We start from the raw sequence: 14,995 nt of genomic DNA, 5'->3' as shown, positions 1-14,995 counted from the left end.
GTTTCTAGGCTAGTAACTGCTGAACAGGCTGTGGGAAGCTTTGCAGTGCCACAATAGGTTGCAAGAAACCAGCTAAAGCAGCACACTGCAGAACTCTCAGGGCTTTGGGATTATTTGTTACTGTTACTGGGAAATGGATTTTCAAAGACTTGTCTTGAATATTAAACAATCTATTTGAATGTTAAAAATGCAGATGGTATTAGAGAGTTGAAATTACCCTAACAATTCCTTTGAGAACTACATTTTGTTAATGTTAAAGACATAATGCTTGAGACGACTGCCTGTGCAGAAAGTTTCTGTAACTGTGTGCTTCTGAGCCTTGTCTGCTCGTTCCTGTTTCTCATCTGATGGTTGCTGTGGGTATCCCTGCTGGGAGGGACAGCCTCAAGGAGCTCTGGCACTCAACAGACATCCCATCTTCTGTTCAAGAACCCTGCTGAAATTTTCTTTCACCAACATGTGAAATGGCTTTCTTGGATGGTGATGCATCTGCCTCAGGAGCAGAAGCCACAAAATCTCAATGAGTCACATCCTGTTTGTGGTTGACACCTGTTTTAAACATAGTTCACAATGTTGCACAATTCAGGGCTTTTGACATTAACAGGATCCTTCTGTCCCTAGCAGAGGATTTCTTCCCAAATCACATCCTTTGTTATTGGCTTTACTGAAGTGAGCCTGCTAAATGGATTCTGAATTAAGGGAAAAAAGAGTACTGGAAGGTATGGTGGGGTATTTTCTCACTCGGCTCTTTTATGCATAGGAAACCACTTACATTTTTGTGAATACTAAACAAATAGAAAAGATCTATTCTTCCCCAGCAGGAGGTGGCCAGATCCTTAGAATATTTATGTTTGCACCAGGTATTTTTGACTCTTAGTAAAATTAATCCTAGGCTAAAGTGGTTTCTGGTAACCTTTTGGTTCTTTCAGTACCCTTTTACATATCTCTGGGGTAGCTGTTCAAATTGCAGGTCTTGGGGACACGCACAGCTTGGAAAGCTTAGCAGAAGGGGTGTCTGATTTATTTTGGGAGCTTCTGGCTAAGAAATCACTTCTGAAAACACAGGCAGTGTGTGTTTACCATAGGCAGGAAGCATGTTTTGGCCAGCTGAACCAATTCTCTATGTGACAGACCTTTTTTTTTTGTTAACAGGCAGTGGGATATCCTTTGATTTTCACAAAAAGATAGACTATTTGTTTCTCGTTGGTACTGAAGAGGGCAAGATCTATAAGGTAAAAAATATTTCTTTATGCTTTGTTTTACATCCTCTGACCCATGTGTGTCTTTGAGGCTCATCATCTGAACTGTTTGCTCAGGTGATAACAAAGTACAGCTTCAGAGCCTGGTCCTGCCCTGGGATGCCTGTGGTGAGCCTGAGAGCAGAGCAGCACTGCAGAGGGTCACAGGGAGCTCTCTGAACAGACCCAATTAAGACCCTATTTTGCAGAAATTTTTTTCATGCAAACTGCATTCCAGAAAATGCTTGGCAGACTGCAGCTGTGCAAGTGAAGTGCTAAGTAGGATCAGTGCAGAAGTTAAAAGGCGTTGATCCTCTGTCCCCATGACTGTGGGGAAATGGCAGGAAAAATATCAGCTCTTTTCCTTTTTAGACTTGATATCCTGGGAGCAGCCAGGCTAATGAAGCCATATTTCCTACGGATTAGCATCCTACAGCCCTTCCCTTCCACAATCACATAGAATTATAGAATCATTTAGGTTGGAAAAGGCATCTAAGATCTTTCTAGATCCTTTCCCAGTCCCACTTTCTTCTTGCTTTCTTCTTGGTAGGAACCTCCAGTCCATCGCTACGTATCCAAACCTTCCTCCTGATCGTCCCACGCTGTTCCCAGCTCAGTGATCCCACCTCCAGCTATAACCCTTGTTTCCTGCTGACCACCTCCCTGCAGTGCCCTGCTGGTGCCTTGGTTCCCAGTGCCAGGCAGGAGCTGTGAGCCAGCCAGCTCCAGCCGTGTGCTGAGAGCAGCAGCCACACTGTGCTTGCCCTTCCCACACTGGGGACACTGCCCAGGTGTTTTGTCCTCTCTGGCCATTGCTTTTCACAGAATGTGTAAGACCTTAATGTTACCACATCCCACATGCAGCCAGCTTTGGCTGAAAATGCCAGTGAGGGCAAAAGTTGTTTGTGAAGAGAGATGAGCACACAGAAGGACACAGGCATCGTGTTTTCTTGAGAAATTGGGTTAAAAATAGGAAGTTTTGAGTTCTGCTGTATTTAGCCTTGAACATAAAGCCAGTAGTGCCTTCCTAATACAGCTGTTATTTGCACAGCATTCCTCTGAGCTGGCTCTGGGGCTCTGTTAAGTCTGTAGCCACAGCCCTTCATCGTGGGGGGGTGGACAATCAGCAGGAAGCTGACCTGCAGAGCAGATGCATCCAGCCATCCCTAAGGATGATCTGAACTCCTTCCCCCGTATCCCACCTGCAAAATGAACCTGTAACAGATTAACTACCCAAAGGAAATCATATCGTGAAATCAGTATCAATAATTTAGGCAAGATATGTTTAACAAATATGTATCCTTTGCACAGTGATGATGCTGATTGAAATCTCTCCCTCTGCCAGGCAGTTTCTAGGGAGGATTTCTGAGCAGTGCTCACTTGCTTTGGACAAGATAGGTACAGAAGGGAGGTGGGAGGAGTGGGCAGCTGAGCTGTTGGCAGTGGGCAGTGGGTAGGTGCACTGTTTTTTTGTTGGTTTCAGAACACAAAACGTCCATACAGTCATGTGCAGATGTTCTGAGTAGTCTGGTCACCCAAAAGAGTTGGTACCCTGGGTATTGAACTCTAAATTGGTGGGTACTGTTGTGTTTAGTCTGATCAAAAGGTAGGAAGGAACCACAGGTTTTAAATTCCTCTGTGTTTGGGTGAGTGATGGATGTAGGTGAGTGTGGCAGTGGGTGTCAGTGTGAGATGGGGGCCCTCAGGAGAAATATTCAGGATTGCGTCCTGGCTGAGTTACGCAGGAAATTAAACTCTTCATGGAGGAGCACTGGTCAGGAGACAATTTGGCATTGAAAAAGCTGTAGTTATTTCTGCCTTAGATAATTTTCAGTGAAACTAGAAGTAGGATGGTGTTTTAACATAAGAAGTGATCCCAGCCATGAAGCCATGCAGCCATTTTAGCATTCTTGTATGGACAAATGTGGAGAGATACTGATACATATCTTCCCTTTTATTGTCAGGGTTACTGCTAAGCAACATTCTTGCATTGGTGAGCCTCAGTGAAAAGTGACCATTCTCACGTTGTGCAACCCATCCCTGTAAAACCTTGCTGTTCCCACAGGCAGGAAGAGCCTACCTTCAATCTGACAGTCAGGGTCACCACAGGGAAGAGAAATCTTGTGTGTAGCCTGAACAGGCTTTCACAGTATCTACAAAAAACATGGGGAAGAGTTCACCCTTAGCATCCCCCAAGAGCTTGCTACAAGCAGTTTCAGAAGTTTTGGGGTCAGCTGCTGCTCCAGACAGTTTTCAAGGAATACCACACACCTTCATCACGTACTTTACTGAAACACTGCACATCTGAGCCCCTTACTGGAGCTGCCCATGGACTGCCTCCTGCAGCCTTGCTCCACTTGGATATGGGGAGCAGGGGCCGTCCCACAGCAGCCTGAGCAGCTCTCAGGTCCTGTGGCTGCCCTGAGCAGGAGTGAGCTGCTCAGATCTCTGTGCTGCTCTTGCATCTGGAGTGAGATGGACAGACTGCTCACGTGCTGTCTGAGTCAGGGATCAAACACGGGCTGCTCTCCCCACAGGCTAAATTTTAGATTATTTATTAAATAACTTGGAAAGTGAATTCCGGAGAAACTTTTTTTTTATTTCCCCAGAAAGCAGGCATGCCCACCAATAGTGTGATAATATGTTAATTCTTTAGCTGCAGAACAATTGTGGTGAAGTTCTGAAAATGGCTTTGTTAATAGTGTTTCTGAAGCCAAGAAATCATTATCTAAATTACACACAGACTAATCTATTGCCCTTTTTTGTAGAGGAGAAACTGTTTCTGAATTAATATGATTCTGTAACGCAATTCTGAATGCTTTCTTGCATATCTTACTTGCTATTTAGGAATTGTTCAGCTTGACATCACAAAGTATGGTCTCTGAGATTCGTGTTGAAACATTGTGACTCTAAGACTCTGGTCGGAATAACTTCCAATAAACAGACTTTCAATAGAAAAATTGTGAAGAAATTTGAATACACTCATATAAGAAAGGCTTTGGGTTTTTTTTTCAGTGTTAGGCAGTTTTCTTGAGAGTAACAAATGAATATAATAAAACCTAGTGCAAGACTGACTAGAAGAAAAGGTTATTCTAATTTTAAACAAAATTAATTTCACTCATACTCATTCTCTTATACTACGTACCAGAACATTTGTGTCTTTCTGTTTGGGACAGAACTATTATTATTATTATTATTATTATTATTATTATTAATAATAATAATAATAATAATAATAATAATAATAATAATAATAATAATAATAATAATAATAATAATATTGACAAAGGATGGTGGTTGTTGAATCCTTATCACATCACTTGAGATTTCCCTAAAACTGGATGACAAACTGTTTTCTGAACAGGCTCTGACTTCCAGTGACCCTTTAGTAATAGAGAAATAATTTGCCTCAGTGTTTAGCCTTGCTTTGTATTAGGCAAAGTTGTTTTCATTGTCTGAATATTTTGTGATTTAAGTTCTGTTCTTCCTCTTCTCACCACCTTATCTTTGGGGCTTCTGTCTGTGTTCTGTCTGGTTGTCTAGTCCCCAAACACACTGAATTTTTCATCAATTACCATAGGTTCTTTCTCTTATAATTTCCTACTGTTCTTCCCTATGCATTCACGTGCCTTGGTTTCTACTTGTGAGCCTTCCTGCAAAACTCAGCATTTCTGTTACAGATCTGTACAAGCAGTCACTGAGCTAAAACCAGGAGAGCATCTGGTGTAGCTGGTGACAGCCTGTCCACCACAACATGGGACACATTTGTGTCTGGTTTCTAAAGAGCATCTGGATGTCCTGAGAAAGTGCCAGTGTTGGGCAGTACTGCCTTTCTGTTGCCGGATACAAATCTTCTCTGAAAAAAAATTGCTCTTGGATCTCTGTATTGCGTAGATTCTCTGTGTTCCTGTTAGTGAACTGAAGAAACTCTGCCTTATAAGGACAGTAATAACCACCAATTCACCAGGTATGTGGGAGAGTTTTGTGTCAGACTACCGTCTAGCGTAAACTGAAGTGCTGTTGATGAAGATTATTCATAAGTTTTGTGTCCTCAGAGTTCTCCTTTTCTCACAGCATTCCTCCCCCATGTTTTGTAGCCTTGTCAAGAGTCATCTTTGACTGGTTTCCTGTATTGCCACAGACATATTTTTGCATTTCTGTCTCATCGTAAAAATACTGTTTACCGTTCAAACACATCTGCCATCATTTAAGTAGGAGAAAAACACTCCCAGCAAATTTGAGCAGTGCTCTAGAAGATCAGAGAGGCTGCACAAATTCATTCTCTCTGAATCTAGTCATCCTCTTCAAAGCTCTCCTGTCAGGACTTGGGTGTCACATATTCCAGTGGCTCTGTTTTCATACTGACATATCTAATAATTGTAGGGTTCTTGAACTGAACAGTAGGGAAAGACTTTGCCAGCAGTTCTAGTTAGCTCAGAAACTGTTTTTTATTCGTTAAAGTCATACTACTTTTCTGAGCTTTTTCTCAAGTTTGTGGTGTTTCTTCAAAATGCATCTTGGGAAGAAAGCAGCCCTGTCTTGCACTCAGAGATAATGATAAGGGTTGTGGTTAATGTGGTGTGGGGCTGGCAGGCACTGCCAGAGCACAGTGGATGCCTTTAGGCTAAAGCACACATGCAAGTTCATTTCTCACAAGGGACACAGGTGGGAGTTTGCCCTACACAAATCTTTTTGCTGCTGATTTCATAGAAAAAAATTCATATCCCTTTCCTGTGGTGGAGATTGCAAAGGCAGTTCTGTAGATCAGCACATCCCAGAGCAGGATGGATCTCCTGTACCAGTGCCCAGAGAGCTGCACTGATCAAGGGCTTAGCCCCCACAAGCCTTTGAAAACAGGACACTGACCATTACAGTTCTGTTGGAGGCAGACAAATCTGGTTAACATCTCACTCTTCAAAGTTCTCAGGTATTAGGGACATTCAATCCACACACTTGAAAGGACAGATGGACAAAGGAGCTTCTCTCTTGTGTTAATTACTTGTGACCCATCCTGTCTGTTTCCAGCAGTGACTTTCAAAACAAGCCAAGTACTGATTTTCCTGATGGCTGAACATTAAGAATTATGAAGTAATGTTACAAAACATGGCATTAAAGGAGATTTCTGTCCCACAATTAAATACAGGGGCAGCAACACAGTGCAATAAACTATTAGCAAGCTATAGACGCTGTCAGTAAATCTCAATGGGATAGGAGCCACTTTCTTGTTTCCATTTCCTTTCACAACAAGGCTCTCAGGGATGTAGGAGCTGCTACTGTGGAATGGTTTAGCAGCCTTATTCCAGTGAACAGCCTGCATCAGTGAACAGTACCCAGACAGTAAGAGTCACTTGTGATAAACAGTTAAGCCTTAAGATTAGTTAGATCTTTGGTTTGCAAGGGTTAAAGTCACATAACACTTCAGCAATCTGCTGCTTGTGCAGATACTGTGCATTCAGTAGGGAGTAATGAAAAGTCATTGCTGTGACAGTAGTGAGGAAACTAACAGAAAATCCTGAAACTAACTCCAAGCTGCTGTGTGAATACAGCTTGTGTGGGAACACAAGCAAAAGGATGTTTCATGTGAGATGGAGTCTCTGTTGCTAGTAAAGAAAGCCTCTGACGTGCTTGGAGGGAAGGAGGTTTGGGGAAGATAACCTCAAATTTCCATGTGCACAGAACTAACAGGATCTGGATCAAGTCCCCTTGCAGCCAATTAGATTGTAACTTCTCCCTGCTTCATAAGCTCACACGCAAAGTGACTTTTCCAAGGGTCCCAAATGTTTTCCTTTTCCAGCTCTTAAAGACAACCTTCATTTTGCAATTCAGCAGCACCCACAGCTGTGATGCTGCTGGTCTGACCCTTGTGTGTCTGTGTAGGCATTGTCTAGCTCACTGGCTGCTGTTGGCTGCCATTCAGTGGGGTCCCCTGGGCTGGCAGGGACATGCCTGAGCCCTGGACAGCCTCTGTGGTTCTCACACTGCTCTGGGAAGTGTGAGAACAGAAGGAGCTGCAGAGTCGTACAATGGGGCAGGCTCTCTGAGCAGGCTGTCCAGGGTGGTGACAGGAGAGGACTGACAGCATCTTTCCAAAGTATTTACAGTCAAAGGGACTGGTAAGACATTCTTGTGCTGAGAGCACTGTTCCTGGAGGCTTTAACTGTGGCACTTCAAATGCACACAACGCTGTGAGGATTTGTGCTTCTGAGCAGAGCACAGTACTGTGAGCACACAGTGCTCCTGAGCAGCACAGGGACGTTCTCCCCTGCCTTTCTTGTGAACCTTTTATGCAGGAGAAGCACAGCAGGAGCCCAGGCTGGCAGGAAGGCAATATAGCTCCCACAGTGGAGAATGGTCTCAGGGGCCTGGTTGTTTAAATCCAACCAAACAACTTCAGTTTCTATCTCTGTGTGTTGCAGGGAGGACCAGGATGTTGCCTGCAAGTGGGGTGAAACAGCATGTGCTAAATTATTGATTTTCTGTAGCACCTCTGGGTACAGCCACCGCTTCCCAGCCAGCCCAGAAGATCCTGAGAGGCTGTACAAGTAATCAGAGGCATCTTCCAACATGAATTTAAGCTTCAGGAGGTCTAGCTCTGATTACTGAGTAGTTCTTTCCATTGCAGTGTTCAAAAAATTATTCAAACCAGTTTCTGGATGTGTTTGAAGCCCATCACATGGCTGTGGACACAGTCAGCTGGAATCCCTTCCATGTGAAAGTCTTCATTTCCTGCAGCTCTGACTGGACAGTCAAGATCTGGGATCACACCATCAAGTAGGTCCTGCTGGGTCCTGGTGTGGGTGAGGAGGTCCAGCCTGACATGCCAGCAGCACACATTGACCCTGTTCATACTTTAGCCTCAGTTTCCTTCCCAGGTGTTGATGTGTTAATAATGCTAATTGTTTTTTATTTTTTATACTCAGATTTGTACCCCCAGGTATGAGATATAAGATATAGCATCGGCTGCTCCAGTAACTTGCCAAGCAACACAGTCAGTCCAGAGCCTGACTGCTTTACTTCAGCTCTAGCTTCCTTCAGGCAGGACCTACTGTGGCAGAGAAATGCTACAGAGAGATGTCAGGGAGTGGTTTCTAGCTTCAGGGACCAGAAACCTCCTAAGAGCCAGAGAAGAAAAAAAAGCCAGATTTGGAACATTTTAAAATATGGACTGAAGTTCAGGGTTAGTGGTTAAGGAATGTCTGGTTTCAATCAGGAAATTGATTTTGTTGTAAATCAGTCAGAGTCACATATTTCCTGTTGCCAATACTGCTCTAATATTCAATGTTGTTGTCAGAAGTCCAAATAATTTTTTCCCATATAATTATTAATATTCAATGTTGTTGAGGAAGTACAGATAATTTTTTCCCATATGATTATTAATATTAACCAGAGAGACTCCATCTTGCTGTGTGTGTTGGGAAGAAGTTTTCAAAATGCTTTCAGAAAGAAAGAAAGAAAGAAAGATGCTGCCTCTCTTCTCATTGCAGCAGGTGAAATCCTGACCCATTTGTATTGGTGCTCAGCTTTGCCTTTGGCTCAGCCCTGGCTGATATCTGACATAGAGAAATACCCCATCTCCCACTTCTGCAACAGCCAGGTGTTCCTGACTCAGTGTTACACTTCCACAGTGGCATGTGTTTACATGAATTCTTCTCTCTGTGTCTTTTTTTATAGGACTCCACTGTTTGTCTATGACCTGGCTACTGCTGTAGGGGATGTTGCGTGGTCTCCTTACTCCTCCACGGTGTTTGCTGCAGTCACCATTGATGGCCAGGTGAGAGGCTGGGAGCAACACTGCTCTGATTTGAGCTGAGAGAAAATCAAAGGAGATTAGAGCTGAGCATGGGAAGGAGCCAGCCCAGTCCTGGCCAGGCGTATCAGGGAGCCACCAGTAGGAACCCACCCTTTCCTATGCTTTCCTGCCTTTGACACACACATCCCTGGGCATTAATCTCTCAGTCCTTCTCAAAGTGGGTGTTTCAAATTCATACAAGTCCTTCCCTGCTTTCCTGTTAACCATGTGAGTGCAGGTGTGCAGCTTGCACATGGTTATGCATGACTAAAACACTGAATTCCCTCAGTATTAAATCCCCAGTACGTCCCTGGAGATGGGGAGATAATGTTCCAGATGAGAACTCCCCTATACAAGCTGACATCAGGGCATTGATTGTGAGCTTTAAAGGTGTAGAGCAACAATAGAATAAAGTGGTAATATACTTACACAGATATTTAAAAATCATTTATAGTAATATGCCCAGGGTCAGCCCATAGAACTTTGTTCCAGTTAGATAAAATCAACATTTTTCCACCATGTGAGGCTGTCTCTAAGAGTAATAGTTTGGTAATGAACTCTGTAGATCAGTCCTAATACTGGCATGATGGCAGTTTTATTTTTGCCTCTAGCCATGTCTTGCAGTAGCTCAGATGGTTAATTTGGGCTTGGCAAGTAGCCAGAAAATGCAGCTATCCATCAATACTTGTTGAATACTGTAAGAGTGCATTGCTCTAATACCATGTTCTTTATGTTTAGCTGCTATAAATTAGAAAGACTGTGCAGTTTGGCCAGAATTGCTCCAGCAAAAGGATAGCCTTTATGTGTCCCTATCATTGAATTGATGCCTTGGCCACTTTATTGTAGTTTAACCTTTATATTATAGCAAGAAAATAATTTCACTGATACACTGGCTCAGGCTGTGAATTTGTCTCTCCTAAGCAATAGAAATCTCTTCACTGAGTCCCTGGAAAGCTCAGGATGCCACAGCCTAGGGAATGTTGATGCTCTTCCTTCCCAGCCAGGGTCAGGATTGGGTCCTTCTTTTGTGAATCTGTCTGTCCCCAGTCTCCCATACACCAAATGAAGGGCCTGCATGGAGGCAGTGAATGTGTTCAGTGCATCAGTCACATCCTCAGGCTTGTTTTCCACAAGTGACATTGTGTGTGCAAGAGTTCTGCTGGCAGTCACAGTTTTGGTTGAGTGCTAGGGTAAGCAGGGCTGAGAGCTGTGGGAATCCCAGCTGAGGCCTGGTGCCTGTGGGGAAAAGGGTGGAGATGTCTGCAGGCAGAGATATGTGCTGGGCAGCATGAACAGATGGAGGGTAAACTCTGTGAGTACTTGGATTTCATAGTTACATGGTCAAGTTTTGGCAGTGAGTTCATCTCTAGAGATGCCTCGTGCCACTTGGGCTCTTTCTCAGAGCTTTACCTACTGCGGAGAAACTGTTGTGGTCCTGGCAAGAGCTGGCACTGTGGGGTCTTCCCATCCCACCCTCGGCTTGTCCTAGCCACATCAGCCACAGCTTCCATGGACCTGGAGTCTGTGTGAGGCTGCGGATAAGGCAAAAGCCTGTTTGAGTTGGCTGCACTGCACTAGGGTACCTCACTTGGCTATCCTTGGATCTAATTCAGTAATCCTGAACAGAACCTAATTTAACAGGATCTAATTCTGCTTTATGCCTTGTACCCCAAACTCTGAGGAGAGTGGCCAGCAACCAGGAGCAGCCCAAAACTGGGCTGGCTAGCAGGAGAGGTCCAGGCAGGAGCTGGTTTCCTACTGCAGCAGGCTGGCCAGGCTGATGCTGACAGGAATATTGGGTCTCTGTGTTAGCCACCAACCATGCTGGCTGCAGGAGGGTGTGTCTGAAACGTAGCTTAGTTGCTATGGTTGAACAGAACCTTCTAGATCTGCAGTGGAAGTGGAATAAATAGTTGTTTACAGCTTTTTCTATTCTGGACATATTCCACTTTGTAGCAGAGTGCACTTGTGAATAACTCAGTGCTTTGCAAAGGGCAGGCTCCATTAATGCTGGGGAAAAAAATCTGCATTAACAAGATGTTCTATGATTCTCCAGAACAGAAAAATACAGAACATGAAGCCAGAAAATAAAACATTAAAGCCCTCCTGTTTGTGAACAGCCTCTGTCTTGGCATCTGCACATAATCATGCCTGCAAAATTTGAAGGTTGCCTGGAGGTGGTTTTAAAATCAGGCCCTAATTGCAGTCTTCAAGAGATACCTGGTACATTCTGTAATACACTTTTCCTTATTGGAGCTCATGCTATATGTCCAAAACATGTACGAGCCTCTTAAGATTGACTTGGAAATTGGGGCATTTTAGTATATAAAAATCTCTCAATCCCCATGAATCCAGGAGGTAGGGATTTAATAAAAGCTGTAAATATCAGGGTCATTATGATAAAATGTGTTTGTTGGCAGCTGGGCATCTGCTTTGGACAGCACTGCTCTTCATAAATAACCCAAGTGTGCACATTCCACTGCTGGTGCAGTGGATAATGACTGCTACTATTGCTCTCCATCATGTTCTGGTTAATTTCCTTAGTTTCCTGCTCTGCTTGCTGATCATTTTATTTCAGAAAGATCATAAACAGAGATTCATAAAAGAGAACACCTTATGCTGGAGATGGTAAAAGCCTGTCAGGAAGAAAAAGACTAGCTGGGCTGAGAGACTCACTTTGGAAATAAAAAAAAAATGGTGGTGGATTTGAATATCTGGACATTTCCATTTAGGGTACAGGAAATGTGGAGATACTGGTCAGCTTATTGTAAGGACAGAGGGCAGAGAAATTGAAGGGATTTAATTCAATCTTACAGCATTTAGAAGTATTTGCTTTTGGGAGTTTGCTGTAAGTCCATCTTAAACTTACATTTAAAGTATAAAAAAATAATTGAAACATGTAAAACTGGGATTCATTCCTGAAATTTTCTCTTGGTCTTCTTTTACTTTACTTTCATTAAAGAAGGAAATGATGTTGACATTTTCTACACTTCTGTGAGTGCAGAATTCATGCATGAATAGTTACACCTCTTAAAAAAGCCAAAGATTCATATCACAAGTGTGCCCCTGGCTGGATCCCAGGCTGTGGGCCATAGCTGCCCTAAGCAATGGGTGTGATGGTGTGGTCAAGCTGGGCTTTTTCAGCCTGGAGAAGGAGCTCAGCAGCCTGCCAGAACCTTCAAGGAGGTCACTGAGAAGTTTGAGCCAAGATCTTCACAGCAGCACATGAACTGATGATGACACACAACAGCTGAAGTGAGTTGAAATGAGGGGTTTGGGCTGGATATATGGAAAAAGCTTTAGCTCTGAAGGCAGTCAGGTGGTGAAATAGCTTGCTCAGACAGGCTGTGCAGTTCTGCCTGTGAAAGGCTTCAAGACCAGATTGGACAGACCCCTTAAAACCAAATGTGTCCTCAGGGTTGAATCTTCTTTAACAGAAGGTTAGGGACTTCTGTGAGTCTCTTTCAACCTGAATTACCTTCTAATCCTATGACCCTATGAAATGTCCTGTGTGAAAAGGAGGATCCCAGGGGTTTTGCCACAGGCTTGTACACTGTCTTGTTTTTGTGGGCTGTATAATTCATTACTAGTGCAGCAAGAGGAGGGTCCTGTTATAACCATCTGTAGTAAATATTGATAGCCTCAAGATAAATGCCATCCCAGTGTTCACTCTGCAGAGAAAACTGGTCAGACATTTGCTCCAGGGTTTTTCCCCGTTAGTGAAACTGTTGACCTTTCAAGATGTGAAATACTTTAAACAACCCAAACCTTCAGGAAGTTAGTTAATGGTTTGTGCTGCTGCTCAGGAAGCAAGTGTGCTCTTTCCTGCTTATATAAACCTCTTTTACTGTTTGTACAACTGTTTTGAATGTGGAGCCTTGAAGACCAGCTTTCTGTTGAATCTAACTCACGGGATAACATGCCAAGGTTATTCTGCCAGCTGGTCTTGCTGCCATCCTTCCTCAGTGAAGAGAGAAGCATTTGCTTAGTGCTGGCACATGTGTGAGTGTACACAGAGCAATTTGCAGAAACTTGCTGCCCATTTAGCGTGGACTTGAAGCAAAAGTCAAACTCTATCTTCAAAGCATGAATGGTTTTGCAGACAAGAGGCTTGTTAAACCTTTCAGGCTTGCAAATCTTTCCCTGGGTATTATTGACTTAGTCCTGCCTCTCCTTGTAGGACATGAATCAGGAGTGCCAGCAGGTCTCTCATCTGCTGATACTTTTGCCCAGATGTCAGGGCAGTGAACACGACTACAAATGCCCTTGCTGCATTTGAATCTTTCATCCTCCCCTTCTGCAGTAGCCCAGGGGGATTATCCATACCTTGTGGGGCTACCATTAGTTCTGCAGGGCTGGGACAGGGTCTTTCCTGGCCCTCAGCACTGTGACCAGGGCAATTGCAGGGGTGTAAAGACACTGAATGAGCATAAGTCTCTTTGCCATCACCCAAAAGACCTTTGAGTAGGCTGAAGCAGGTGGGAGCTTTCTTAAAATGGCCTTGAAATTGTATTTGCAGCATAAGTGGCTGTTTCTTGTAAAACTGTTCATTTTCTTCTGCTGCAAAACCTAAAAGGCTCATTCTTATTCCCTGCTGAACCTTTGAGATTGATGTGGACTGCTGGAGAGTCAGCTTTAGAACAAGGGCTGGTAGCATGTCAGTGCTCAATGAGATAGATGGTCAGAGTCCCAAAATTAATGCTGCCTTCACTTTGTGCCAATTAGACTGTTCCCCATTCTCCTCCCTCTGCCACCAGACTCTTTGTACATCAGCATTTCTCTCCACTAGCAGCTATTTTTAGGGAATAAAGCTGGTTTGGAAGACTTTGGTTTACTATGGCAGGCTCTGAGCCCTCACTCCTATACTGATGCAGCCCCCCTCCCATCATGGTGTGCCCTAGTGGTCTCCAAGCCTCAAAATAAGCATCAGGCATCTCAGGACACTACTGCTCACTCACATCCATTAGCTGCTGAGTGCAGGTGAGGTGACTTTTTCAGCATTGTAGTTGGTTTCAGCACAAAGTCAAATTTAAACCCCTTTTTGTTGATGGCTTTACAGGAATTGTTTTTTTGCAGAGAGGCTCAGAGGCCAATTTTTCATTACTAAAGTCATTGCTCTTTCAGATTATGAAATATGGCATTTTGACAAAACTGATCCGCTGAGATTAACTAGTTCACTCAGGCACACAGGAGCCAAGTTTGCCTTTTTCTGCTTCATGGGTGTTTAAATCAAAAAAATTACTTCGACAGCATCTCAAAAGATTTTGTGTGTTGATTAATCTGTTAGACTTTGCATAAAGACCTACTGGGGGCTCAGAGTCCATCAGGAGAATCTGCAAGAGTTTATAAAGCTGCCCCTCTCTGTTCTTAATTAATTATTTAATTCACTGCTAGGAATGACTTCTCACTTAGGTTTGAATTTGCAAGTTTGGATTTTTGTTGTTTTGGCCACTGAGAGCCTCCAGCTGTCTGTCAAATCCTTCTGTACGGAGATAGCAGCTCCTGAACCTTGATCTTTATTGCTTGGCATTTGATAATGACCTGCAATCTGTGCAGGTTCATTTTAAATGCCAGCCTCCAAACCATGGCAGTTCAGTGTCTGCCCTGAGAGCAGTTTTGCTGGCCTGCCATGGGGTGCAGGGGGCAGAGACCAGTGAGTGCCTCTCCCAGCAGACGTGGTGCTGCCCTTTCCTGTGCCACTGCCTGCCCTTGCCCCAGCCTGCAGTGCTGACTCTCACTGGCATGGCCAGACCCTGCCAGCATGAGAAGAGATGAAGCTTCAGCCTGCCATCAGGGATTGAATGACTGTGGGTCACAGCAGGGAGGGCACAGGGGGACTGGCACAGCTGGGGTGTGTATTCAGGCAGCTCAGCCTTGGGAGATGTGCCCCGGGGCACTTAAAGGACTGGTTGAAACCATCTCCCTGTTCTTTATTAGGTACTTGTGGTGGATGTAAGAATAGGGCAGT

The 14,995-nt window shown here is 44.0% G+C and overlaps 1 protein-coding gene across 1 annotated transcript in view; it reads left to right on the top strand.

Annotated features, from left to right (window-relative positions):
* DNAI1 (dynein axonemal intermediate chain 1) overlaps positions 1 to 14,995 on the top strand; it is a 130,773-nt gene that overhangs the window by 80,590 nt on the left and 35,188 nt on the right. The window contains exons 16-18 of the mRNA XM_059493115.1: positions 1,153 to 1,232; positions 7,861 to 8,009; positions 8,910 to 9,009. Coding sequence (XP_059349098.1) covers positions 1,153 to 1,232; positions 7,861 to 8,009; positions 8,910 to 9,009 — 329 coding nt within the window. The remainder of the gene's footprint in view (positions 1 to 1,152; positions 1,233 to 7,860; positions 8,010 to 8,909; positions 9,010 to 14,995) is intronic.

This window comes from Ammospiza nelsoni, chromosome Z (genome assembly GCF_027579445.1).
Source record: "Ammospiza nelsoni isolate bAmmNel1 chromosome Z, bAmmNel1.pri, whole genome shotgun sequence".
Lineage (NCBI taxonomy): Eukaryota > Metazoa > Chordata > Aves > Passeriformes > Passerellidae > Ammospiza > Ammospiza nelsoni.
Note: the sequence above shows the minus strand (reverse complement) of the source record. Positions and strands in the feature narration are given on the sequence as shown.